Genomic DNA, 27,156 nt, shown 5'->3' with positions numbered 1-27,156 from the left:
GCAGGTGGGGAGCCGGGGGCTCAAACTGAGATCCTTATGCCAGTCCCTGCGCTTTGCGCCACATGAGCTTAACCCACTGCGCCACCACCCAACCCCTCTGTTTTCTTATAATAAAGCAAACTAGGTAAAAGAACTGTTATTAAGGAAACCCCTTTACTGTGAGGTGATATTCTGATCTCTCTTTCATACTATATATATATATATATATATATATATATGGAAAACTATAAAGAAAGGAAAATATACTTATGTATTAATTGAAAAGAAGTCCATGTGTAAGTGAACCCATGCTGTTCAAATCTATGTGTTGAAGGGTCAACTATAGGTGTTAAGAGCTGGCTCCAGAGTTTAGAATTTGACACATGGCACTTCTAAAAAAAATGTCAATATCATAGGGCACTAAGGCAAAACCCCTGAGGTGAGGGTGGATATTCAGCTTCACGGGGTGGGGTGGGGGGATGGGATGGGACACAGACTTTTGGTGGTGGGAATGGTGCTTATATATACTCCTATTAAATTCTAGTCATATAAATCACTATTTAATTAATATGAGAGGAGAAAATTGATTGACTGAATATTTTTAAATCACAGACTGAGTCTTTTTAATACATAGGCTGAGTCTTTGATATGTTGACTCTCTTAAAAGACTGGAACAGGGAGAACAGAAGCAACCGGTGGCATAGCTACATACAAATAATGTCAAAGGACATAAATTATGGTGATGTTGTGTATGATCCAGCAAATCCTAACAAAGGGACTTTTCAAAGTTAACCCAATTGCCAAATAATGTGATTATAGCAATGACTATCTATTGTCTTCTTAACCCCAAGACAGCAGGAACTTCCTGCTTCGTCTATAGAGCCTATATTTCTCCCAGTCCTGGAACCTCTGGGGTGGGGCTTACTTTCCTGCAAACTTCTCTCAATTCATACTAAATGATACTGCAACTGCTGATCCCAACCTAATCAACGCAAGAAGTACCACCTCAGCATGCTTCACTTCAGACTGTGTCTAGAGACGTCAGGCATGGAATGTCAACCCTTCAGCCTCATTACTCGGGTGAGACCTTTCCTTTCATAGGATTCCCTAATTCCATTTTGGGTGGTTCACTTCCTAAAAAAGTCCCAAAATCTAGATATAGACCAGGTCCCATGAGATAGGACATATGTTCACATGTATCCATAAATTAGGGCAAAATATATACCTGAAAGCAAAATTACACAATAGTCTGCAGTGAGTCAATATAAATTTCCTAATGGAATAGTGTCTACTTATACTTAGATACCCTTCTCACCTAATTCCTATTACAGTTCTCTCACTGACTCCAAAGCTATCCTTAGCAAAGCAAGGACTGCAAAAGCTGAATAAAGGCAAGAGACTGGCATACTTTAACGATGACTCTTCAGTCACTATCAGGCCACCCCATCAGCTGGGGCCCTAGTTGGGAAGTCCTGAGATCCCCAAACAGACAGGATGGGCCTAGACCTCGAATAGATCCCTCTCTCCATTGTTGCTAGTCATCTCTATCAAGAACAATAAAAGACCCCTTTGTGGGCCCCCATAGGACCCTGCCCTCAACTTGGATCAACAATGGTAAAGAATGTTTCATACTTCAAAGGGAGTGTAGACAACATACTCTATGCTACACCTGAGAAAGATGGGTGCTGATATTGGGGTAGCTTGGACTGTTCCTACTCATGACCACAGAATGTGAGCTCAGATCTAGAGGGATGCAGAGGTCACATAGGCTCCTAAGCTAAATATGAGCTCCAGATCAGATCAAATCGATGGGGTTTATAGTCAACAATATTTATACAACTTTCCCATATTTGGGAGCTACTCTCTTCCCTGATCCAGCTTTCTGGTCCTTTTCCCAGCCATGACATCATCTCCCCAGACAATAACTTGGATCCACCTGCATATCAGATTTCAGGCTCAGGGGGAAAAAAGAAAAAGAAAAAAAACTAGTATAGCCACAGGCCCTTTGGAATATAACTAATATATGTGTACTAGCTATCTACAAAATGGAAACCCCCCCTAACTCTTCATCTGCACTATTCCAGCCTTTAGGTTCATCATTGGTCAACAATTTGTTTGGCTTTGTATGTTAAGTTTCTTTTCAGCTGCCAGGTTCCAGATGCTAGCATGATGCCAACCAGATTTCCCAGGACAACAATGTGTCCTGGAGCTCTGATTCCCCAGATCACCACCACACTAGGGAAAGAGAGAGACAGGCTGGAAGAATGCATCAACCCCTCACACCCATGTTCAGCGGGGAAGCAATTACAAAAGCCAGACCTTCCACCTTCTGCATCCCATAAAGACCTTGGCTCCATACTCCCAGAGGGTTAAAGAATAGGAAAGCTATCAGGGGAGGGGATGGGATATGGAGTTCTGGTGGTGGGAATTGTGTGGAGTTGTATCCCTTTTATCTTATGGTTTTGTCAATGTTTCCTTTTTATAAATAAAAAATAAATAAAATTAAATTAAAAATAAAAAAATAAATAAAAAATGTCAACATCAGATTCATCTATGGGATTGTAAAACACCAGTTGTTTTATTCCCACCCCTTAATTTCTGATTAAGCCGTGTGAGGTAGAAATTCACAGTTTGCATTTCTGACACACTTTCAGGATGTTCAGTTGTCTTAGGGGGTCAGCAGTTTTCGGGACTCTGGTTCTGCTTGATCCAGAGTGTCTGCCCTTAGGTGGAGCATAATCCTGACATGTATAGAAAACTAATCACTTAGGAAGTGAGTGGTGGTGCACCTGGTAGAGTGCACATGTTACTACCACACCTGAGGACCTAGGTTTAAGGCCCTGGTCCCCACCTGCAGAGGGGAAGCTTCACAAGCAGTAAAGCAGTGCTGTAGTTGTTGTATTCTCTCCCCTACTCTCCCTCCCTTCCCTCTCCACTTCTTTTTGTCTTTGTAAGAAAAAAAAAAGACTGCCAGGAGCAATGAATTCATCATAGACACTAAGCCCCAGAAGTAAACCTGGTGGCAATTAAAAAGAAAGAAATAGAGAAAGAAAGGAAGAAAGAAGTAAAGAGAGAAAGAAAATGTCACTGAAATCTACTGTTCTCAATGCAGAAGAAGTGGAGATCTTTTGGAAGGCATTTTCAAGGGGTAAGAGACACCTTTCTCCCAAAGGGAAACTAAAAGCAGAGAAGAGAACACATTATTTGAAGAGTCCTGTTTGTAGTAGACAGGTGATGTTGGGACTGGAACACGGCTCCAGTCAATAGGTGGAGGCACCTGGGATCCTTGGGCTAAAGCAGGGCTGAGGCGCTGCTGAGATCTATGCAAGCTCATGCATTTCCTTTGATCCTTTCTCTCTGCAGTGGAACCCTCTGGCTCTTTTGTATACCTAGAATTGTGGAGGAAGAGAGGAAATCTCCCAGTAAGCCTCTTGTTTTTCTTGAGCTGATCAAATAATCAAATCAACATCAGAGTAACAAGCAAGAGAGAACCACAAACTTAACAACTACTTACACATGGAAGTGCTATAAAGACATGAGAATTCCAATGACAGTGAGGCAATATGGTGGTGTGTATCTTGGTCTAAGGAATGGGATAGGAGCTGGGGCTTCAAGGAAAAAAAGGGGGGGAGGGGAGACTCACATGACAAGGGCCAAATGCTTTGTCAATATATGCTTTCCCTACCATATAGGTGAGATGGTGAGATTATCTGATAACAATGTGTGTGTGTGTGTGTGTGTGTGTGTGTGTGTGTGTGTGTGTATGTGTAATTACTTTAATTCTGACTAGTAGCCCCATTTATATCCTTCTAAGTGGCTAAAGGAATAAGAAAAGCTTCTATTGAGTTTATTTGATATGAAATCCAAATAACCCACACTTCAAAGTGGCTCATTCTTAAATATATATATACACTTTGGAAAGAGACAGAGAAAAGTTGAGAAGGAAGGGGGAGATAGAGAGTAGTGACATCTGCAGGACTATTTTACCACTCATGAAGCTTCCTTCCCTGCAGGTGGGAACAGGAGGCTTGAACCTGAGTCCTTGCACTCTGTAAGGTACACACTCAACCAAGTGCACAAATGCCCATCCTCAAAGTGGCTAATTTTTTGAAGCCTGTTCTCAGCCTCTTGGATGCAAGCTTGCCCTTCGTGTGATGCTGTCCCTTGTCCTCTTAAGTTCAGTCTCTCCCATGTCAGGTTAGTATATGGGATTTGGTTCCTTTTCCTCTCTGTGGTGTCTTCTGTTCACAGTTTGTGGCTTAAAGATAAGTTCAGTAGCTTGCTGTCAGGGTTTCTTGTAGCCCTGAGGGGTCAGTGCAGCCACCCCCATAATGATGGGTGAGGTGAAATGACCTAGTAACCACACTGAATGTCATTTCTTCTGAAAGTAGTGCTTCCAGCTTCTAGGAAGTCAGTGATACATTTTAGTTGATTCCCTTGTTCTGCCAGCCAAAGCCTGCTGTGCTCAGGCTTTGAGTGGGCTGTGACTGAGGCCCTGAGGCTTGTCTTGGCAAAAAAGAAATGATGAGTGTGTTAAAGAAAACAAAGAAAGTCATGGCTATGAATGAAATTTGTGTGCCTAGTGGGAGGACCAGCTTATTATGTACACAGGTGGGGTTTCTGTGACACTGCACTTTACATAGCAAAATATACAGAGGAAAAGCTAAGGGTGTGTTTGTGGCCCTGCAGGTGATTCAGACACAGACCATTCCTCTCAGATGGCGTGGACTCATCATGCTTCATCTAACAAAGCCAAGAAAGGCTTCACAGGTTAAGGAAAAAAATTCCTGGGAGATGGAAGATTTTATGGAAGGGGATGTACTGGGGTGGAAGGTGTGAGTGAGTATGGTCAGAACAGCTACCTATCCCAGAGCTTACAGTTAGAAAGATGTGTATTGGCTTTGAAGCCTTCTCTCTCTCTCTCTGTCTCTCTGTCTCTCTCTCTCTCTCTGTTTCTCTCTCTGTCTCTCTTTGTCTCTTTCTCTGTCTCTCTGCCTCTCTCTGTCTCTCTGTGTGTGTGTGTGTGTGTGTGTAAGTAACCAGGATTTCTTGTATGTGAGATTTCAGCACTCTGATCCATTTTTTCTTTTCTTTTTTCTTTTCTTTTCTTTTTTTAAATATTTATTTATTCCCTTTTGTTGCCCTTGTTGTTTTATTGTTGTTGTTATTGATGTCGTTGTTGTTGGATAGGACAGAGAGAAATGGAGAGAGGAGGGGAAAACAGAGAGGGGGAGACAAAGATAGACACCTGCAGACCTGCTTCACAGCTTGTGAAGCGACTCGCCTGCAGGTGGGGAGCCGGGGGCTCGAACTAGGATCCTTACGCCAGTCCTTGTACTTTGCGCCCCATGTGCTTAACTCGCTGCACTACCGCCCGACTCCCCCACTTTTTCTTAAATTCAGATAGAAAGAGAAGGGGCTGAGGAGAATGCATGACAGTTATGAAAAAGACTTACGTGACTGAGCCACCAAAGATCCAAGGTTCAATCTCTAGCACCACCATAAGCCAAAGCTGAACAGTGCTCTGGAAAACAAAACAAAACAAAACAAAACAAAACAAAACAAAACAAAACAAAACAACAGCATGAATGAGAGGAAGAAACACCACCACACCAGAATTTTCTCCACTGTCATGGCATCTCCCTTGACCCTGGGCTGCCTGCATAGTCATGCAGGCACTATGCAGTGATCTGGCCCTTCTGGCCTTCATTTCAAATGAATTATACACGTCGTCACTAAAGCCTGTGTGCTCATTTTCTAAATGTAAACATTTAAAATATAAACTGTTGCCTGATGTTCAATTTGGGCACAAATCTTTAATTTTGAATATACCGAGTATTTCTTTTGAATTAAAAATTTTCCCATGGCCAGTGTCTCACTCCTTTGCCCCACTAGGTAGTAGTTGGAATTAGTAATTACAGGTTAAACAGTAGTGTTGGAAGCGGGATGGCTCTGGGAAACTAGAATGATTAGCAATTCATTGAAAATAAATTCAAGCCCTAACACCCACCGACATGTCATTAAGATTTCTAGGGTAGAGACTACATTTTTTTTTCCTTATTGGGGGATTAATGGTTTACAGTTGACAGTAAAATACAGTAGTTGGGACCTGCATAACATTTCCACATAACAATACAACCACTAGGTCCTCCCCTGCCATTGTGTTCTAGGACCTGAGCCCTCCCTGACACACCCCGCGCCACTCTAGAGTCTTTTACTTTGGTGCAATACACCAACTCCAGTCCAAGTTCTGCTTTGTGTTTTCCCTTCTGATCTTGTTTTTCAACTTCTGCCTGTGAGTGAGATCATCCCATATTCATCCTTTTGTTTGAGACTTATCTCACTTAACATGATTTCTTTGAGCTCCATCCAAGATGGAGAGACATCTTAAAAAAAATGTTTATTTATAAAAAGGAAACGCTGACAAAAAACAGGATAAAAGGGGTATAGCTCCACACAATTCCCACCACCAGAAGTCCATATTCCATCCCTTCCCCTGATAGCTTTCCTATTCTTTATCCCTCTGGGAGTATGGACCCAGGGTCATTATAGGGTGCAGAAGGTAGAAGGTCTGGCTTCTGTAATTGCTTCCCCACTGAACATGGGCGTTGGCAGGTTGATCCATACTCCCAGCCTGAGAGACAACATTTTTAAGTCACCTTTTGTATGAGTTTAAACTCAACTGAATAGATCAACCATTTGCCATTTTTACTTTTAATAGGAGCCACGAAGAGCCAGTAAGAAATTGCCTAGAATAGTTGGAGATGAGGCAGGCAGTGGGGACTTGAGAGGAAGAAAAGGTTCAGTGGAAGGTGCTGATTTGAGGGTACTAGTTTGTTTTGGGGAGTGGCTGGATGACTGAGCTTTGGCTCTGATACCAGTACTGGTTGGGATTGAGAGTTGTTGAGAATAATCAATAATTCTAGCATCTCTTCTGCTGAACATGGTATCCGCAGCTCTCACCATGGTGGGTCCTATACCTCTAGGCACTCCAGTTTGGAGCTCTGCTTCTCTCTCTCTCTCTCTCTGTGTGTGTATGTGTGTGGCAGGGGTGGGGATGGGATGGGTGTTATCATAATGTCAATTGCTGTAGGGGATGTCCCTCAGCCTAGGTACATGGCACCCAAAGTCACTTGACTGTGTCTGTGATATCATCAGATATCATGGTGTAAGGTTCCTTTGTCAGTTTAGACTGAATTGGAATATGATGGAGACTGGTGGCAAGTGGAGTCCTTCTGCCTACCTCCAATGGTGGGACACCTGTGCTAGTTCTCAGAAGCAAAATGAAACAGGATCAGTAATCATTGTCTTGCCGATGGACACAGAATGAAGGGAAGATCTTTAGCACGAGGAATCCCCACTTCCTGGCTATAAGGAAAAGGTATTTATCTTTAAAAAAAAATTTTTTTTATTATCTTCATTTATTGATCGGATAGAAACAGCCAGAAATTGAAAGGAGAAGGGCAGATAGAGAGGGAGAGACAGAGGGACACCTGCAGACCTTCTTCACCACCCCCAAAGCTTTCCCCTTGCAAGTGGAGACTGGGGGCTCAAACCTGGGTCCTCGTGCACTGTAACATGTAAACTCAGCCAGGTGCGCCACCATGCGGCCCCCAGGTATTTGTCCTTACCCTCCTGCACATCACAGTGTGGCTGTCTTTCTGTGAGTGCCTTTTCTCTTGGAGAAACTGTGTTCTCCATGCTGTTATGTCCCAGGCCTGGAAGTCAGAAGGGCAAACTAGAGAAGCAGGGGGCTTATGTGCAAGAGAGACTGTGGGTCTGGAATCAAGGTAGGTGTGACCTCTCTGGTGCCCCATAGCAAAGACAACAGTATGGTTGTGTGAATTGAGGAGAAGGGAATGGACAACTGTGGGGGCACACAGGAGTCAGTTATTTGCTTGCTGGATGATGACAATATTTGATCAGATCTTCCTGCTGTAGTGAACCCATATCCTTGTATCAGAGGACATAAGGATATCAGGAAATGATGTTGATTTCTGTAGCAGAAGAGAAACAACTCCTGGGTCTAAAAATGAAGATTCATTGCTTCAATCCTTGCAATATACATCCTGAGTGACTTTCACTTCAAACCTCAGAAGATTTCAAGATAGTTCAGAACATTCTGTGCTTTGTTCATTTCCCAGTGGTTGGTGGAGAAATTGAACCAATGCACAGATATACTGGGGACAGGACAGTACTGGCCAGGGGTGGGGGTAGGGTACGGTAGAGACATGGAAAAAAAACCCCATTTTCATCAATGCTGTGAGCCCCAGAGACTGGGGGACTTCGTCTTGGCCGACTGTTGGCTCAAAAGCATCAGTTCCTGAAAGGATGGTTCGAGCAATTCTTACAGCTCAGTGACTTGAGTTTTCCCATAGAAAGAAGCGAGGTTATGTCAATTCCTCTTTATGGGTCACAAGACTAGCAGTTACACTTCAGCATGGCTGAAGGCGGATTGCACGATTTCACTTCCTCTCTCTGGCTATATTAAGTGAGGGCTTCCCTGTGCTACAAGCACAGGACCCTAGCCAAGGCGTGTCAGCTGTGACTGTTTGACCACACAAAAAAGCATGAGGAGAACTGTTTATATGGCTTTCATCCTGTGATGATGATGGCAATGGCTGAGATTTTCCTGCTGAGGTGAATTCATACCCTCGAAATTAGATTGAAGAGAAATTTAGGATTCAGTCTTCTTACACAGTCAGAATTATGCAACAACCAAAAAATAATCCTCCCTCAAGTGATCCTTAGAAAAAACACATACACACAATGCAATGCAACATTTGTTTTTTGCCTAGAAAAGTCCATTTTGGGGTTTCCCATAGCATCCACAAGGATACTACTCACTGTGAAGTTCCAGACATTTAAATTAATGTAGCTCATTCACCTGAGTACCCTCCAAGTGCTTGGGCCTCACTTTGCTCTTCTTTAATCCAAAGAATGGGTTGAATCACTTCTAAATATTTTTTTCGTTTTTTTTCCAGGGTTATCGCTGTGGCTCAGTGCCTGCACTATGAATCTACCACTCCTGGCAGCCTTTTTTGTTTGTTTGTTTTGTTTTGTTTTCATTTTGTTCTTTCTATTATTATTTGACAGGACAGAGAGAAATTGAGAGGGGAGGGGAGATAGGTGGAGAGCAAACCAGATAGCTGTAGACCTGCTTCACTGCTTGTGAAGCATTTCCTCTGCCGGTGGGGAGTGGTGGCTTGAATTCTGGTCCTTGCACTTGCTGATATATGTGCTTAACCAGATGTTCCACTGCTTGGTCCCACCCCCTAAATTTCTATCTAACTTCAAAATATTATTTTTCTCAGTCTTAGTTGTGACCCTGATAATTACCTTCTTTGTTAGCTAAGAATAAAATCAACACCTGCATGTTATTTTTTTAAATTGATTTAATAATGATTGACAAGACCATAGGATAAGAGGGATACAATTCCACACAATTTCTACCACCAGAGTTCTGTATTCCATTGGAAGCTTTCCTATTCTTTATCCCTCTGGGAGAATGGACCCAGGATCATTATGAGGTACAGAAGGTGGAAGGTCTGGCTTCTGTAATTGTTTCTCTGCTGGAGATGGTATTGACAGGTCAATCCATACCCTCAGTCTGTTTCTGTCTTTCTCTAGTGGGACCGGGCTCTGGAGAGGTGGGGTTCACATTGGTGGGGTTGTCTGCCTAGGAAAGTCAGATTGTTGTCATGGTAGAATCTGCAGCTTGGTGGCTGAAAAAGCATTAAGATAGATATAAAGCAGAATGAATTGTTTAATATCTGCATATTCTTTTGACATTGAATTTGTTTTGGGTATGATACTCCCAAGATTTCTCTTGCAGAATTTGTCTTTTCTCCTATAAGAGTGTCAATGTTTGAATTAAACCAGACAGAAGGTGCCTTTACTGTTAGTATTATGGATTTTTTTAGAACATTGGAAAATGTTCTCTCCAATCTATCTCAAAGGGATCCAAATTATACCTCTAGCTTAACTATGCAGTGTAGGACCTGGGCATCCAGTGAATTCAAACACTCATACCATATACTATCTTGGTCCTGACTCAGTTCCTCCCTTCTCCTACATCCTTTCCTGTTACTATCAAGGATGGTACTGGGCCAAGAGGTCTGGAAATCCCAGTCCAAGATAGATGGCAGGGGTCTGAGTCAGTCGGGTGGAAAGTTAGGTTAAAGTTGGTCCAATAAGTCTGGGCTGGTTCTATGCACACTTCCATGGCACTCTGTGCTGTGAACTCTCCAACTAGGTGGCTTGTGAGGTGGGCAGAGAAGTTACCAATACTACCTTTGCGCCTGTTGCAGTGAGGGATTGGCCAGGAGATCTTTGTTTTATGCAGACATGACTTAGGACCAAGTTTCCATTACCAGAGAGCAAATAATTTAGTTATGCAAATTATACAAACTGTGACAAAGAATTGGAAAACCATTCCCTTCTATCATTTAACAATCAAAATTCTATTAAGAATGATGAGGAGCTCATCAGTGAACAGAGGGTTCCCTGCAGGGAGCATGGGCTATTCTATGGGTCAAATAGCAAAAGCCCTCCTTTCCTCATTAGGTCAGAGTAAAACACTCAGCAATTTTAAACTACCTCTCAGCTGGAAGTACGTAACTTTTAGTGGGCCACAAAAAAAAAAAAAATAGAGAAACTTACACAAAATTTCCTGGGCCACTTCCTCATCTGAGTGATCATGTACCCTGTGCTATAGCTTGGGGGCTGGGGGTGCTCTCCTGTAAGGAGGGAAAAGGTGTGTCCACCACCACCCAGTCAGAGACAGTGACACAAACCTGATTAGGAAATTCCTGACTGGAGAGGATATAAATCCCTGCCTGATTTCTGAGCTTCCACAGAAGGTGAAAGTCAGGCTTGGCAATCTTCCCCAGGCCAGAAATAAGGTGAAAGAATGCAGAGCTTCAGGTAAGAGAATCTTAGGAGTGGGGTGGGGTTTGGAAGGGGGGAGTATGGAGAGTGATAGAGAGAATGAGAGATAGAGCCTGTGAATGAGGACCCCTGGATTCTGTTCCCAGGTGGAACCTCAAAGGACTCCTGATGTGTCTGAACCTCATGTTCCTCTTCTCTGTGACCTTTACAATCTGTGCCAAGATGACTTTGATCTTTTTTTTTAAATGTTTATTTATAAAATGGAAATATTTACAAGACTATAGGACAAGAGAGGTACATTTCCACACAATTATCACCACCAGAACTCCATATTCAATCTCCTCCCTTGAAAGCTTTCCTATTCTTTATCCCTCTGGGAGTATGGACACAGGATCATTATGGGGTGCAGAAGGTGGGAGGTTTAACTTCTGTAATGATGACTTTGATCTTTTGAGTTTTGAGGTTTTTTTTTTTTTCTTTCTTCTGTCACAAAATGGAGTTGATCAGAGATCTTTTTATGCCCTTCTGTGATTCCAAGAGACAGGCAAAAAATGCTGCGGGGTCTGATATGAAGAGATGGATTGTTGCAACAGGTTACTACCTCACGGAGGCTGTTCCTCTGGGGTTTACTCTGCACTGAGCAGTCTGCTTCTTTGGAGGGTTCATGGCATGTTTTCTCTTGTTAAAGTTTATGTGGCTTTTCCAACTTCTAAGCTCAGTACTGGCTGAACACCAACACTCACAACTGTCTTTGTGGAGTAGCAAGCAGAATGAGGTGGCAGAGCGTGTATTCCAAGGCTTTGCTTCTTTCTCCTTCTCCTTCTCCTTCTCCTTCTCCTTCTTCTTCTTCTTCTCCCCCTTCTCCCCCCCATCCTCCTCCTTCTTCTTTTAATTATCTTTATTTATTTATTGGGTAGAAATAGCCAAAAATTGAGAGGGAAGGGGGTAATAGGGAAAGAAAGAGACAGAGAGACTCCTGCAGCCCTGCCTCAACACTCGTGAAGCTTTCCCTCTGCAGGTGGGGACCTGGAGCTCGAACCTGGGTCCTTACGCACTGTACCGTGTGCTCAACCAGGTGCATCACCACTCAGCCCTGGCTTTGCTTCTTTCTAGGTGATGCACCAAATACCTCTTTACAAACTACTTAGGAACTTCTTACTTCTCTCTTTAAAATCTGATGACTCTTGTTAGACAAAATAGACACTTGACTCAACAGTAGCATAAACAGGTAAGAAGTCTGAGCTCCACCCCCCAAATTTTTAATTAAATTTTTTAATTGCTGGCTTTATTCCTGGGGCTTGGTGCAGGTAGTATGAATCTACCATTCCTGGCAGCCAGTTTTCCTTTCCCCCACTTCTTTTATTCCTCCTTCTTTTCTTCTATATTTTCTTTCTTTTTTCTACTTTATTTGATAGGGCAGAAAGAAATTGAGACAAGATCTTCCTATTTGAAAAAAAAATTTTCCTATTTGGAAATAAGGAAGAAATTACTGTACGGCTCTGGAATGATACTATTTTTTATAGAGCTGATATTCATCAGAATGCTTTCTTTCTTTTTCTTTATTTAATTATTCTCTTTTTTAGTTAAAAAATTTCAGTTATCTTTGTTTATTGGATAGAGACAGCCAGAAGTCAAGAGGAATGGGGAGACAGAGATGGAGAGAGACAGAGAGAGACACCTGCAGCCTGGTGTCACCAATTGCAAAGCTTTTTGCCTACAGGTGGGGACTGGGGGCTTGAACCTGGGTCCTTGTGCATGTAACATGTGCACTCAACCAGGTGAACTAATACTCAGCCCCCAGAATATTTTCTGAAATGTTTGTGATAGGCAGAATTCATTTTATTTTATTTTATTAATTTTACTTATTTTTATTTATAAAAAGGAAACATTGACTAAACCATAGGCTAAGAGGGGTATAACTCCACAGTTCCCACCACCAGAACTTTGTATCCCATCCCCTCCCCTGATAGCTTTCCTATTCTTTAACCCTCTGGGAGTATGGACCCAAGGCCATTGTGGGATGCAGAAGGTGGAAGGTCTGACTTCTGTAATTGCTTCCCTGCTGAACATGGGCATTGAAAGGTCCATCCATACTCCCAGCCTGCCTCTTTCTTTCCCTAGTGGAGCTCCAGGACACATTGGTGGGGTTGTCTGTCCAGGGAAATCTGGTGGGCATCATGCTAGCATCTGGAATCTGGTGGTTGAAAAGAGAGTTAACGTACAAAGCCAAACAAATTGTTGACCAATCATGAACCTAAAGGCTGGAATAGTGCAGATGAAGAGTTGGGAGGTACTGCAGTTTAGTAGATAGCTAGTAGGCATATATTAGTTATATTGCAAAGGGCCTGTGGCTATACTAGTTTTTCTTTTTCTTTTTTCCCCTGAAATCTGATATGCAGGTGGATCCAAGTTATTGCCCGGGGAGATGATGTCATGGCTGGGAAAAGGACCAGAAAGCCGGATCTGGGAAGACAGTAGCTCCCAAATATGGGAAAGGTGTATAAATATTGTTGACTGTAAACCCCATTGATTTGATGTGATCTGTGGCCCATATTCAGCTTAGGAGCCTAAGTGACCTCTGCATCCCTGTAGATCTGAGCTCACATTCTGTGGTCATGAGTAGGAACGTTCCAAGCTGCCCCAATATCAGCACCCATCTTTCTCAGGTGTAGCATAGAGTATGTTGTCCATCCTCCCTTTGAAGTATGGAACATTCTTTACCATTGTTAATCCAAGTTGAGGGCAAGGTCCTATGGGGGCTCACAAAGGGGTCTATTTTGTTGTTCCTGATAGAGATGACTAGCAACAATGGAGAGAGGGATCTATTCGAGGTCTAGGCCCATCCTGTCTGTTTGGGAATCTCAGGACTTCCTAAATAGGGCCCCAGCTGATGGGGTGGCCTGATAGTGACTAAAGAGTCATCGTTAAAGTATGATAGGCAGAATTCTAAGATAAACCCCACTGATCCATGTGTTTGTGTAAGTCCCTTCCCTTGGCTCAGGGTGGGATACATGAATATGCAAAGTATTACACCCATGATTATGGCACTTAGTGTGAATGGGAAGAAATTTAGTTCATGGAATTTAGGTCTCAATCATTTAGTTTAAAGTTAATTAAAAGAAGACCATCTTGGGTTGTGATAAGGAGGTGAGGAGCAAAGTCTTTAAAACAATGTCAAGCGGTCAGAGACTTGTGAAGCAGTGCTTAATGTTGTTCTACTGTCTTTGAAGAAACAAAGTGTCATGCTTTAGAGAGGGTCACAGGGCAGACTCTTTGTGCAGAGTCTTGTACTGGGACATTGGCTGACAGCCAGCCAGAAAGTGGGGATACCAGATGCACTAAATTCTTCCAACAGATACATGCTCTTAGAACAGCATCTTGAACTATGGTGCAGTCACTGTGATCCTGAGCAGGGGCTCCATTTAGCTGAGATCAGACATCCCACCGACAGCAATGTTAGCTGATTGGCCAACATGTTATTTTTAATTAATTATTTATTATTAAAAATTATTTATAAAAAGGAAAAACTGACCAAAAACATAGGATAAGAGAGGTACAATTCCACATAATTCCCACCACTAGAACTCCATGTCGCATATCCTCCCCTGATAGCTTTCCTATTCTTTTAAAAAATATTTATTTATTTATTCCCTTTTGTTGCCCTTGTTGTTTTATTGTTGTAGTTATTGTTGTTGTGATTGATGTCGTCGTTGTTGGATAGGCAGAGAGAAATGGTGAGAGGAGGAGAAGGCAGAGAGGGGGAGAGAAAGATAGATACCTGCAGACCTGCTTCACCGCCTGTGAAGTGACTCCCCAAGGTGGGGAGCCGGGGGCTTGAACCAGGATCCTTATGCTGGTCCTTGAGCTTTGCGCAACGTGTGCTTAACCTGCTATGCTACTGCCCAACTCCCAGCTTTTCTATTCTTTTTTTTTTTTCCCCCTCCTCCAGGGTTATTGCTGGGCTCGCCTGCCCCATGAATCCACCGCTCCTGGAGGCCATTTTTCCCCCCTTTTGTTGCCCTTGTTGTAGCTTCGTTGTGGTTATTATTATTGCCCTTGTTGACGCAATTCGTTGTTGGATAGGACAGAGAGAAATGGAGAGAGGAGGGGAAGACAGAGAAGGGGAGAGAAAGATAGACACCTGCAGACCTGCTTCACCGCCTGTGAAGCGACTCCCCTGCAGGTGGGGAGCCGGGGGCTCGAACCAGGATCCCTATGCCGGTCCCTGCGCTTTGCGCCCCATGCGCTTAACCCACTGCTCCACCGCCCTACCCCCAGCTTTCCTATTCTTTAGCCCTCTGAGAGTTTGGACCCAGGGTCATTATGGGGTGCAGAAGGTGGAAGGTCTGGCTTCTGAAATTGCTTTCTTGCTGAACATGGACATTAGCAGGGCAATCCATACTCCCAGCCTGTCTCTCCCTGGTGTGGCAGGGCTTCGAGGAAGTGGGGCTCCAGGACACATTGGTGTGGTCCAGGGAAGTCCGGTTGACATCATGTTAGCATCCAGTACCTGGTGGCTGAAAGAAGAGTTAGAGTTCGGGGCTCCAGTAGGCTGGGCTAGCTTCGCGGCGGTAGACAGAGACTCGAGGACACACGGCTGGGCAGAGAACGCAATTTAATCTTTATTCACAAGCGGGCAAATCACCACACCATGTGCTTCTCCATCTTTCTCCTCAGGCTGGCAGGAACTCAGGAAGTACGAAGGGATAGGGGGTGGGGAGAAGGGGAAGCGCGAAACTAGCAGGGGCTAAACTACAATCTCCAGGCGGGGGAGAGTGAGACCAAACCAATGTGAAGCATAGCAACATATAGAGACAAACAAATTGTTGACCAATAATGAACCTTAAGGCTGGAATAGTGCAGATGAAGAGTTGGGGGGGGGTGTCCGTTTCGTAGTTAGTAGTTCTATTTTAGTTATATTCCAAAGAGCCCATGATTATACTAGTTTTTTTTTTTTTTTTGAGTCTGACATCTGATATGTAGGTGGATCCAAGTTATTGCCCGGGGAGATGATGTCATGGCTGGAAAAAGGACCAGAAAGCTGGATCTGGGAAGACAGTAGCTCTCAAATATGGGAGAGGTGTACAAATATTGTTGACTGTAAACCCCATCAATTTGATCTGATCTGGAACCCATATTCAACTTAGAAGCCTATGTGACCTCTGCATCCCTCTAGATCTGAGCTCACATTCTGTGGTCATGAGTAGGAATGTTCCAAGCTGCCCCAATATCAGCAACCATCTTTCTCAGGTGTAGCATAGAGTATGTTGTCCATCCTCCCTTTGAAGTATGGAACATTCTTTACCATTGTTGATCCAAGTTGAGGCAAGGTCCTATGGGGACCCACAAAGGGGTCTATAGTGTTGTTCCTGATAGAGATGACTAGTAACAATGGAGAGAGGGATCTGTTCAAGGTCTAGGCTCATCCTGTCTGGGAATCTTAGGACTCCCCAAATAGGCCCCCAGCTGATGGGGTGGCATGATAGTGACTAGGAGTCATCATTAAAGTATGCCAGTCTCGGGGGTCGGGTGGTGGCGCAGTGGGTTAAGCGCACGTGGCGCAAAGCGCAGGGACTGGCATAAGGATCCCGGTTCGAGCCCCCGGCTCCCCACCTGCAGGGGAGTCGCTTCACGGGCAGCGAAGCAGGTCTGCAGGTATCTATCTTTCTCTCCCCTCTCTCTCTGTCTTCCCCATCTCTCTCCATTTCTCTCTGTCCTATCCAACAACAAAGCAATGTCAACAATGTCAATAATAACCGCAACGAGGCTGCAACAACTAGGGCAACAAAAGGGGGGAAAAATGGCCTCCAGGAGCGGTGGATTCATGGTGCAGGCACCGAGCCCAGCAACAACCCTGGAGGAAAAAAAAAGTATGCCAGTCTCTTGTTTTTATTCAGCTTTTGCAGTCCTTACTTTGATAAAGTTAGCTTTCGAGGGAGTGAGGGAAATATAATAGGAAGTAAGTGAGGAGGGTATCTAAGTCTAAGTAGACACTGCTTCATTAGGAAATTTATGGTGTCTTTTTAGGTCTTTCTACTTGCTTGCTGTATATACTGATTCACTGCAGACTATTGTGTAATTTTGCTTTCAGGTATATATTTTGCCCTAATTTATGGATAGATGTGAACATATGCTCTATCTCATGGGACCTGGTCTATATCTAGATTTTGGGACTTTTTTAGGAAGTGAACCCCCCAAAGTGGATTTAGAGAATCCTATGAAAGAAAGGCTGAAGGGTTGGCACTCCATGCCTGACGTCTCTGGACACAGTCTGAAGTGAAGCAGGTTGAGGTGGTACGTGTTGCGTTGATTAGGTTGGGATCAGCAGCTGCAATATCAGTTGGTATGAATTGAGAGAAGCATGCAGGAAAGTGAGCCCCACCCTAGAGGTTCCAGGACTGGGGGAAATATAGGCTCTATAGAGGAAGCAGGAGGTTCCTGCTGTCTTAGGGTTTAAGAAGGCAATAGATAATTCTTGCTGTAATCAAATTATTTGGCAATTGGGTTAACTTTGAAAAGTCCCTTTGTTAGGATTTGCTGGATCATACACAACATCACCATAATTTATGTCTTTTGACATTATTTTATATGGCTGTGTAACATGTTATTTTAAGCCAATGAGTTTGTGGTCTTTTGCTGTTTAGCCACAGGATTTGAATAAAATGTCCTAACTTTCTTGTTGATTACTGTGCATAACAATCTAAGTTATTCTGCACCAATATAATCTAAAACATCTTAATAGCATAACACAGCACAAATCAATTTTTTTCTCACGCTATGTCACTGTCCTTGGCCAGCTGCATCAGATTGTGGTGACTTGTCATAGTCACTTGAGGTAATTTTCAAAAGAGAACTTCCAGAAACTTTCTGTTAAATGTGGATGATGGTGGTGGTTATGGAAAATAGGTGTTTCTCTTATGTGACAGAAGGAAAAACAGACATGCAGCAACAAGTGAGTGGTTGGCAATAGAAGTCAGCCTTCTATTAATTTGATCTGGATAAGACAGGGCTCAGGTCCATGGTGGCAGGGGATGGGGTGAAGGATGGCCACTGGAGGGCAGGGCACCAGCACTGAAATGCATGGGCTGTGACTGAGCCATGTCCTACTAGCTCACTTTTGTGATTATGGATAGTCACATGACCTTGCCTAATTTCTGGGGTACAGAGTTCTATTGTCAACCTCTTCCGGGATACAGAGAAGTGAAATCAATTGAATACTCCCAAAGAGAAAAGCACCAGTGTTAGTGAACAGGACCCCATCTAGCACACCATGATTAGGGTGGCTGGAGTGGCAGAGAAGGACACAGTATTTCAGGTCAGGCAGACTCAAGGGACTTTTCTCACCACCAGGGAAAAGCTACCCAGGCTTCGGACAGCTGAGAGAAGCTGAGGAGAGAGGGTCTGATTGAAACTTGCCTCAGCTTCAGGGTAAAGGATTTCTTGGCAAAGGTTTTGGGTCTGTGAAAAACCCAGTAAGTTGGACTGCCTTAAACACAGAGACTGGGAGAATCACGTGATGCAAAGTGCAAGGACCCCCTTAAGTATCCCAGTTGGAGTGCCTGACTCCCCACCTGCAGGGGAGTCACTTTATAGGTGGTGAAGCAGGTCTGCATGTGTCTGTCTTTCTCAACCCCTCTCTGTCTTCCCCTCCTCCCTCCATTTCTCTCTGTCCTATCTAACAGTAACGACATCAATAACAACAACAATAAAAAAAAATAAGGGCAACAAAAGGGAAAATAAATATAAAAAAATAAAAACAAAAACAAAAACAAAAGTGAGAGACTAGGCTTTCTTGTGGTAAGAGATTGCTCCACACTGTATAGATACAAATCACTGGGGTTTAAAGCATGTCCTTTGACTTGACTTTTATCTGCTGAATGAAGAACTGGGGCAAGCTTTACTACTCCTGCTATGTTTGGAGGACAAGCTATCATGGGTGCATGCACTTTTCAGAGAGGAAGACAGTCTTTCAAATTATAAAACAGGAGTCCCTGCAGGCTGGGAGTATGGATCAACCTGCCAATGCCCATATTCACTGGAGAAGCAATTACAGAAGCCAGACCTTCCAACTCCTGCACCCCACAATGATCCTGGGTCCATACTACTGGAGGGATAAAGAATAAGGAAGCTACCAAGGGGGGGATTGGATATGGAGCTCTGGGGGTGGGCATTGTGTGGAAATGTACCCCTTTTATCTTATAGTATCAGCAATATTTCCATTTTACAAATAAAAAGTTAATTTAAAAAAGGAGTCCCTGGAGTGGGGGTGGCAGCTTCTAGGTCCTAGTTAGTTCATGATGGTGGAGGAGGACCTAGGCTGGGGGTGAGAATGTCTTACAGAAAACCAATAAATTTTACACATACCAATAATTATATTTACTGTAAATCATTAGTCCCCCAGTTAAAAAATAAAAGAGCAATCCTAAATATTTTTAAGAAATTAACAATCTTGAAAGAAAAAGTATAAGTAACATGGTGAAAATTTATACTTGTCATAATTTGGTCCACATAAAGTCTCTTTGTTACTTACCTATAAAAATCTTATATGACTCATAAAGTCTCCCCCCGTTTCTTTTTTTCAATTGTTGATTTATTAGTGAGAGAGAACTGGGGCTAGATGGTGGCTGAGTGCACATGTCACCATGTGCAAGGACCCAGGTTAAAGCACTGATACCTACTTATGGGAGAAGCTTCATGGCTAGTGAAGCAGTGCTACAGGTCTCTCTTTTTTTCTCCCTCTTTATCTCCCTTTTACCTCTCAATTTCTCTCTGTCCTACCAAACTGAAAACATTTTAAACTAGAAAGAAAGAAAATGAAAGAAAGAGAAAGGGAGAAAGGAAGAGAGAAATTTCTCTTTCAGAGAGAGAAAGAGAGAAAGGGAGAGAGAAAGAAGCAGAGTACTATTCTGGTACATGCAATGCTGGGGATTGAAAACAGGACCTCATATTTTAAGTCCAACACTTCAGCCATTACATCATTTCCCAGGCTGCTTAAAAGTCTCTTTTTAAAAATTTATTGACTTGTCTATTAATTAGAAAAAGAAAAGCAGAACTACAGCATCACTTGACATGTACAATGCCAGGGATCTAACTTGGGACCTTATGCTTGAAAGTCAGGTGCTCTGTTGGGTCAGCTTCCAGGTTGCAGGCTCCTTTTCACTCAGGAAGGGGGTCAAACACGTTAGTACTTGTTAGTCCCACCTCAGCTGCCTTCTGTATGCCCCTCTTGAATTCATTCAATTTCTCTTAGGTAAATTTTCAGTCTTTCAGAGTTTTTCAAATTACTGCCTTCTGGAAAGGAAAAGTCTGAGGATAGGAGAAGCTTGTTTTCTGGGGTGCTGGGGGAGGGCAGCTGGTTCACATGTGCTGGCTCTGGACTTCACGGGATCTCACAGAGATGCCTCTGGGCTGGGCTGGTCCTGTAGTACTGCTGAGTATATTTCTAAGGTTGTAGCTAGTGAGGAGGACATGGACTGCTGTGTTCTTGCTGGCTCCACAGACCCTCTGTGTCTTGGGCATGGTCCTATTTCTTCTCTGCCATAGAATGGATACCTATGCAGGTGATCCTCAAACTTTTCACCATCCAGCAGAGCATGTGCACCAAGAAGACAGAACAGATGCTATGATTTCTGGTTATTGGACCATAAAGATCTCAGGAGAGCCCAGAAAGTGAAGAGAATACAGAGTGGAGAGTTTGGTTCAGTTTGCCAGCTGATCAGAGCCTCTCCACATTTGTCCACATTGCTTCTTATGAACTGAGTAACCTGCAGCCCTCACTCTGGACCTGACCATCCTTTATCATGGTGTTCCCCTATCAGCCCAGATCTCAGCTTTCCTCTCATTCTTCACTGGCAGCACAGGGGCATATCTGAATCTCTGCCCCATCAGGAAAGAGCTGAGCATCACAGGAATAAACTAGAATCTCTCTACTAAACCTGCCACACTGTTATTTCCATTCCTTCTGACTGCTTCCATCTTGGTAAGAATTCTTATTATACCACCATGGGTTCTTTTGGGCACCCGTCTGAAAGCAGAACTTAAGTTCCTCTGCTTTTAATCTTCCTCTCTCTTTTATTTTCCCTCTTCACACTCAAGTTTTTGCCAGAATTGCAAACAAGATTATCTGCCTTTTTCGTCTTGTGACTTCCCTCCTTTCTCCTCTCCTCTTTCCTACAAGGAAGGAACGTCCCTACGTCATATGCCACGTATACACTTCCTCCTCTCCTTTCTGAGGTGGCCTTTGTCCTTCCCCTTTCCTGAAGCTGTCATGGTAGAGGAGTGGGAGACAGTATGAAGAGAAATCCATGAGAAAGTAATGGTAGATTGCCCTAGTTGCATGTATGATGTGCTGTCCTGATATAATCCAGAGATAGAGGATTCTGAGCCAAATTTAAATTGCTTTTCCTGACTCAGGGAAATCATTATGAACATCAACTGTTTTGTGCAATACTCCCTAATTGCCTCAGCAGGGTTCCAGGATTTATGGACACCCAGTTGTACTCTGTGCATCTGTCTTGATACATTTCAAAATCTGTCTTCCCTGCTATTGGACAAACAACTGCTGCTTCATTCTGTACATATTTTCAACCATCGGTTTTTCCCTTCCTTCCTTCCTTCCTTCCTTCCTTCCTTCCTTCCTTCCTTCCTTCCTCCCTCCCTCCCTCCCTCCCTTCCTTCCTACCAAAGCACTTGTCAGTTCTGGTTTACGGTGGTGCTGGTGATTGACTTGAGACCCCTTTGGTGCCTCAGGCATGGAAATATCTTTGCATAACAATTATACCATCTTCCCAACCCTCCTCTTTCTATTTCAGATTTGCTACTTTGAATCTGCTTTTGACTGCATTCTGTCACCTGAATGATACATGACAAAGTATTTGAGAATTTGGTGACTTCAGACATCTCATAACTTCCATGTTCTATAATTCATGAATTTGAGAGTGGCCCAGTTAGGCAATTCTTCTCTATTTGATTGTGGTGACTTGATTAAGTTGAAATTGTGCCACTCAGAGGGTCAGTGAACTTAGCTGGAAAGGTTAAGGAGGTTACTGACTGTGATACATATTTTTAGCCTGCGTAAATTCAGAAGAATGGACGTAACCCTAACTTTTCACTTAGCTCTGCTAAATATGTATTCTTGAGCAAGTTGTCTCCCTAAATTTCTAGTTTAGCTTCTAGAAAATGTTGACAAGAGTCACCACTTTTATTGTCTATCTATTGGTGCTATGCTGCCTTTCTGCAGAAAACACTTTCTTTTTCTTTCCTTCTTTTTAAAATTTATTTAAAAAAGGAGAGATTAACAAAACCATAGGATAAGAGGGGTACAAATCCACACAATTCCCACCACCAGAACTCCATATCCCGTCCCCTCCCCTGAGAGCTTTCCTATTCTTTATCCCTCTGGGAGTATAGACCCAAGGCCATTGTGGGTTGTAGAAGGTGGAAGGTCTGGCTTCTGTAATTGCTTCCCCGCTGAACATGGGCATTGAGTGGCCAATCCATACTCCCAGTCTGCCTCTCTCTTCCCCTAGTAGGGTGGGGCTCTGGGGAACTGGAGCTCCAAAACACATTGGTGGGATTGTCTGTCTAGGGAGGTCTGGTAGGCATCATGCTGGCATCTGGAACCTGGTGGCTGAAAAGAGAGTTAACATACAAAGCCAAACAAATTGTTGACCAATCATGGATCTAAAGGCTGGAATAGTGCAGATGAAGTGTTGGGGGGTACTCACTGCAGACTATTGTGTACTTTTGCCTTCAGGTATATATTTTGCCTTAGTTTATGGATACGTGTAAAATACACTTTCTTACCCTCCTGTGATGCACACTATATCACAGCCTCTTTACAGATGCAGGCTGAGCCTCACAGAAGTAGCATAACCTGTCCACTGGCATGGAATCATCCTGATGGCATAGCAGGAAGATAGGACTCACACTTGCTGTATGACTCTGAAGTCCATGGGCTTCCTATTGTGCTCTCCTGTGCAGTCTCCCTACCACCTCTCTAAACTGTTGGAAGATACAGACAGACTTTCTGAACAGCCCCCCTGTGGGTGGAACCTTATCACTAAGTGATTAAAAAAGGAGGCAAATCTGAACCCAGAAATGATAATGACATTCTAGTCATGGATACTTCCCAAGACTAGAAATGGTCATTAAAAAAATATATATATATATATTTTTTGGGGGAGGGACAGAGGTAGTGCAGTGGGCTAAGTGCCCATGGTGCAAAGCTCAAGGACCAGCTCAAGGATCCTGGTTCGAGCCCCTGGCATCCCACCTGCAGGGGGGTTGCCTTGCAAGTGGTGAAGCATGTCTGCAGGTGTCTATCTTTCTCTCCCCCTCTCAGTCTTCGTCTCCTCTCTCCATTTCTCTTGCTCCTATCCAGCAATGACAGCAGTAACAACGACAATAAACAACAAGGACAGCAAAAGGGAAAAAAAAAGTCTCTAGGAGCAGTGGATTCGTAGTGTAGGCACTGAGCCCCAGTGATAATCCTGGAGGAAATGTATATATGTAAATTCTGAGTTTTCTCTCTTTTAATTTTTATATTTTATTATTGGATAGAGATAGAGAGAAATTGAGAGGGGAGGGGGTAGAAGGAAGGGAGAGAAAGAGACCGGTAGCCTTGCTTCACCACTTGTGAAGCTTTCCCCCTGCAGGTGGGGACCATGGGCTTGAACCTGGGCCTTGTATACTCTAATGTGAGCCAGGTGTACCACTGCCTGGCCCTGAAGTATCCATATTATGAGGAGTAACCTCAGCCATCTCTGTGGATACTGAGTTTGGGAAGATTCAGTAGACTGCTGAGTTGAACGGGTTCTGGAACCCTCTCAAGATTCTTTTGCTACTATAGAACAGAGAATGAGTCCCAAGACAGGATGGTATAGCCTCAAGTGCAAAGCCTAGTTTTTCCATTAACTCTGTGACTTTTGGTAAGTTGCTCAATGTATATGAGTCTTTTTACATTGCTTCACATTTGTCCTCTACTAGACTGGAGAGTTTTTTTCCTCTGAAATTGAGCATAGCGGCCAATACATACATGATGATAGGGCTGAGAGAATCTGAAACTTAGATTTACATTGTAGATACGTTTTATGGGTATAACTTCCATGTCAGTCATTTTGGAGGAGAATGGCAACTATTCCAGACTTGAGAAGTGATCCTTTGGGGGGTTTAGCCTGAAGGAGGAACCTATGTAGGTTGAAGAGGAAGAGATTGTCTTTGGGTGACCTAGGCTGCAGGGAGGAGAGACATGATTGTGTGTGTCTGAATGACTTGGGCTTATCAGGAATGGAAACTGTGAACAGAGGATTTGTGTGGGTGGAAGATGAGTTGGGCTGAATTACTGAATGAGATGGTTTTTAGTCAGTGGTTCTTGGGGCAGGTGATGGATCACATTCAAAGGCTTAACACGGTATAGTTTGAAGGCTTAACAAGGTAAAGCTAATTTTAGAGAGCATATTTGTTCGTAGAAAGTAAAATGGATGGAGAATGTATAAGTCCTGGAGGGAACCAAGTGTTATGTTGTTCATGTCTGTCCCCTTGAGATTCAGCCCAACATGGCCCAGTGCTTGGCTCTTGCCAAAGAGGGACCTCAAGGGGGCACCTGTCCCTAGTTCCCAGTAGGGTGGAGGTGCTGCTATGCTGGGAAGGTCAGAGAAATCAGAAACAGTTCCACCTTGTCACCTTGCTCACTTTAGGAGGGAAAAACTAGCTTCCCCTCTCTTTCCCTGAGGATAAAAATAATTTGTGGACAATTCATCAAGGGTTCTGTTTTTAACCACTGCATTTTTTTTTTCAACAAAAGCTGCCTCAAATCTGACTCTAGAAGATCTTTCCCATCTCCTATGCTGAACATTTTGTGCATCTGAATACTTTAAATTTTTTGTTGTTGTCTCAAGTCCCCAATACTCTGGGGATGATTTTTTTCAGATTTAAAGAAACAGAGACAGAGTGAGGAAAAAAAAAAGGCACCATAGTACTGAAACTTCCTCAGACACAGTGGGGGCTAGGCTTGAACCTGGGTCATTTGTATGGAAAAGCAGGACCTTGGTCCAGATGGTGCCAGACACTTTTTTTGGTAAAACTTTAATTTTGGTTTGAAAAATTTCAAGTTTAGCAGTTTCCAATGGAAGGGATGGAGACACAGAACTCTGATGGTGGGAATGGTATGGAATTCTACCCCTATCATCTTATAACCTTGTAAATAACTAATAAAAAAAGAAAAAAGTTCCAAGTTTAATTTTAATGTAAATGCTTATTATTATCATTATTATTACTATAGCTGGCTTTCAGTTCTTTGGATAAACTTTTCAGATAGATAAACAGAGACAGAGAGATAGTCTAGAGAGGAAGAGACACTGTCGCACTGAAGCTTCCTCCTGTAGGGTGGGGCCAGGCATAGACTTGGGTCACATACATGGCAAGGCAGGTATGCTCCCAGGCGAGCTTCTTGTTGACCTGTAAATATGTTCTAAGTGGCATTAGAAGGCATCATACTGAGAAAAGTACATCCTAGTCTTACTACATGAAGTGACATGTTTGAACTTTTAGCTATTTGTCTGTACAAATTAGAAGTGACTAAGTAATATGCATAAGCTTGACAGCTATCTGACTTCATTAATATTCAAGACCTGCCACCTTGTTTTTGTGATTTGGACAACTACTCTGACCGACTTTGAGGTGGACAACCTTCTGGGAACAGGTGAGGATGGGAATAAAGGCATGTTTAACATTTTGACTGAATTATTCACCCAGACACTCAAGTACACTATAGAAAAATGCTAGCAAGCTTTTTAAGTATCTAAAGCTTTATCTCTAGAGCTGTTGTTTGCTCTTTTGTCTTCAGTCTGCTGAAAATGTATCCTTGCATGCATTCTCAAGGATATAAGGATGAAGTTGGATGATTTCTGTAGGGGAGGAGAGAGGAGGGAATAAAGCAAATGGGGTAAAATGTTCATATTTTATCCTATTTGAATTTAGGTGAAATGTGAATTGGGATACTCTGTTCTTTTAAGCTTCAGTCTATCAGAATTTTTCAAAGTTAGATGGAAAGGTGAGTGAGCACCTGCACAGAGTTTTTAGGCCATATACACCATCCTTGTGCAGGGAGCACAGACAGGTGACTGCTTACCTGGGGTTTAGTGGGAGCCCTGTAGGACTCTGGTTCCTACCTGGTAGAATCTGTGTTGTGCTTTCAGCCTGTTCAACTACTCTTCCCATTTTCACTTCTTCCTTCATCTCTTCATCATTTCCTTATATCATTCCCTACAATTCATACTGTTCCTCTGTTTTCTTACATTGGTATAGTTATTTGACAAAAAATGGGAGCAGGCTCACTTGGATAGTGCTCCTGCTTCACCATGTACAGGACTCAGGTTCAAGCCTGGTCCCTATTACTTTCATGGAAGCTTCAATGCTGCCATATTTTGTCCTGTTTCCCTCTGTCTTTCTATCTAAAAAAGTCAGTTTGGAGTGGTGAAGCAGTGATAGGGTCTAAAAAAAGTAATGAAAGAAAATATTTTTCTTTCAAGAAGAAGGTCAACTCAGATTCAGCAGAAATGTCAAGTTGTCTGTAATTTAAAGATGCATTTAGAGAAAGTAGGGCAGAGAACAACATTTTGCTGCAAAACTAGTTCTTTTTTCCTTTGAGCCTGCCAAAGACTCGCTGTTTCCCACACTATGGCAATTTGGGTTCCAGCCTTTTCTGAGGTTTTGATGATTGAAAGTGATCACTACTTTGTGTCTGTGGTTTGATTGTCTGACACCACTTCCTGGAGAGGTTACAGTAAAGTGACTATTTTGCCAAAGTCCATGGTGGGGAGTGGAGGGGGAAGATAATTCCCTGAACTAGGAAGAGTGGCTGGGGGCAGGTTGGGGTGTGATATGAGGGTAGGAGGTAGGTGGAATGGATGACCATTACTGGGGGGGAAGATGGTGTTTTCGGGTTCTGTTCCACGGGAAATAGGGTCTTTATTGAGATGTTTGTACTTCTCATCTTGACTGGATATATGTGATTTTGAGAATCTCTAGCATGGGGCCCAACTCATTGTCATTACATGAAAAGAAAAGTGAGGGGTCTGGATTCATCTAAGAGTTCCAACTTTGTAGTTCTGTGAAGCTTCAGCTAGCAACTGCCTCTTAGCAGACACAGCCTGACTGTCTGGTAGAAGCAATTTCAGAAATGGCTACAAACCTCACAGAATCTAAAATAAAACCTGTGGTGGCAGGTGGGGACTGAGGAGGTGCTTTCATCAATGAAACTATGCATATTTCCCCTGAGTTACTAGA

At 43.1% G+C, this 27,156-nt stretch overlaps 1 protein-coding gene across 3 annotated transcripts in view; it reads left to right on the top strand.

The window, feature by feature from the left end:
• Window positions 1-10,692: 10,692 nt before the first annotated feature.
• The window catches only part of IL1R2 (interleukin 1 receptor type 2), a 38,849-nt gene continuing 22,385 nt past the window's right edge, over window positions 10,693-27,156 (top strand). For 2 of the 3 annotated variants that reach the window (XM_060187393.1, XM_060187392.1), the window contains exon 1: window positions 10,693-10,905. In XM_060187393.1, the coding sequence (XP_060043376.1) occupies window positions 10,892-10,905 (14 nt within the window). In that variant the 5' untranslated portion in view covers window positions 10,693-10,891. Of the gene's footprint in view, window positions 10,906-25,500; window positions 25,571-27,156 lie in introns of those variants that run through there. The other variant, XM_007521869.2, reaches the window with a different exon arrangement.

Source organism: Erinaceus europaeus, chromosome 3 (assembly GCF_950295315.1).
Source record: "Erinaceus europaeus chromosome 3, mEriEur2.1, whole genome shotgun sequence".
In the NCBI taxonomy this organism is placed as follows: Eukaryota; Metazoa; Chordata; class Mammalia; order Eulipotyphla; family Erinaceidae; genus Erinaceus; species Erinaceus europaeus.
This window is presented reverse-complemented; position numbering and strand designations above follow the sequence as displayed.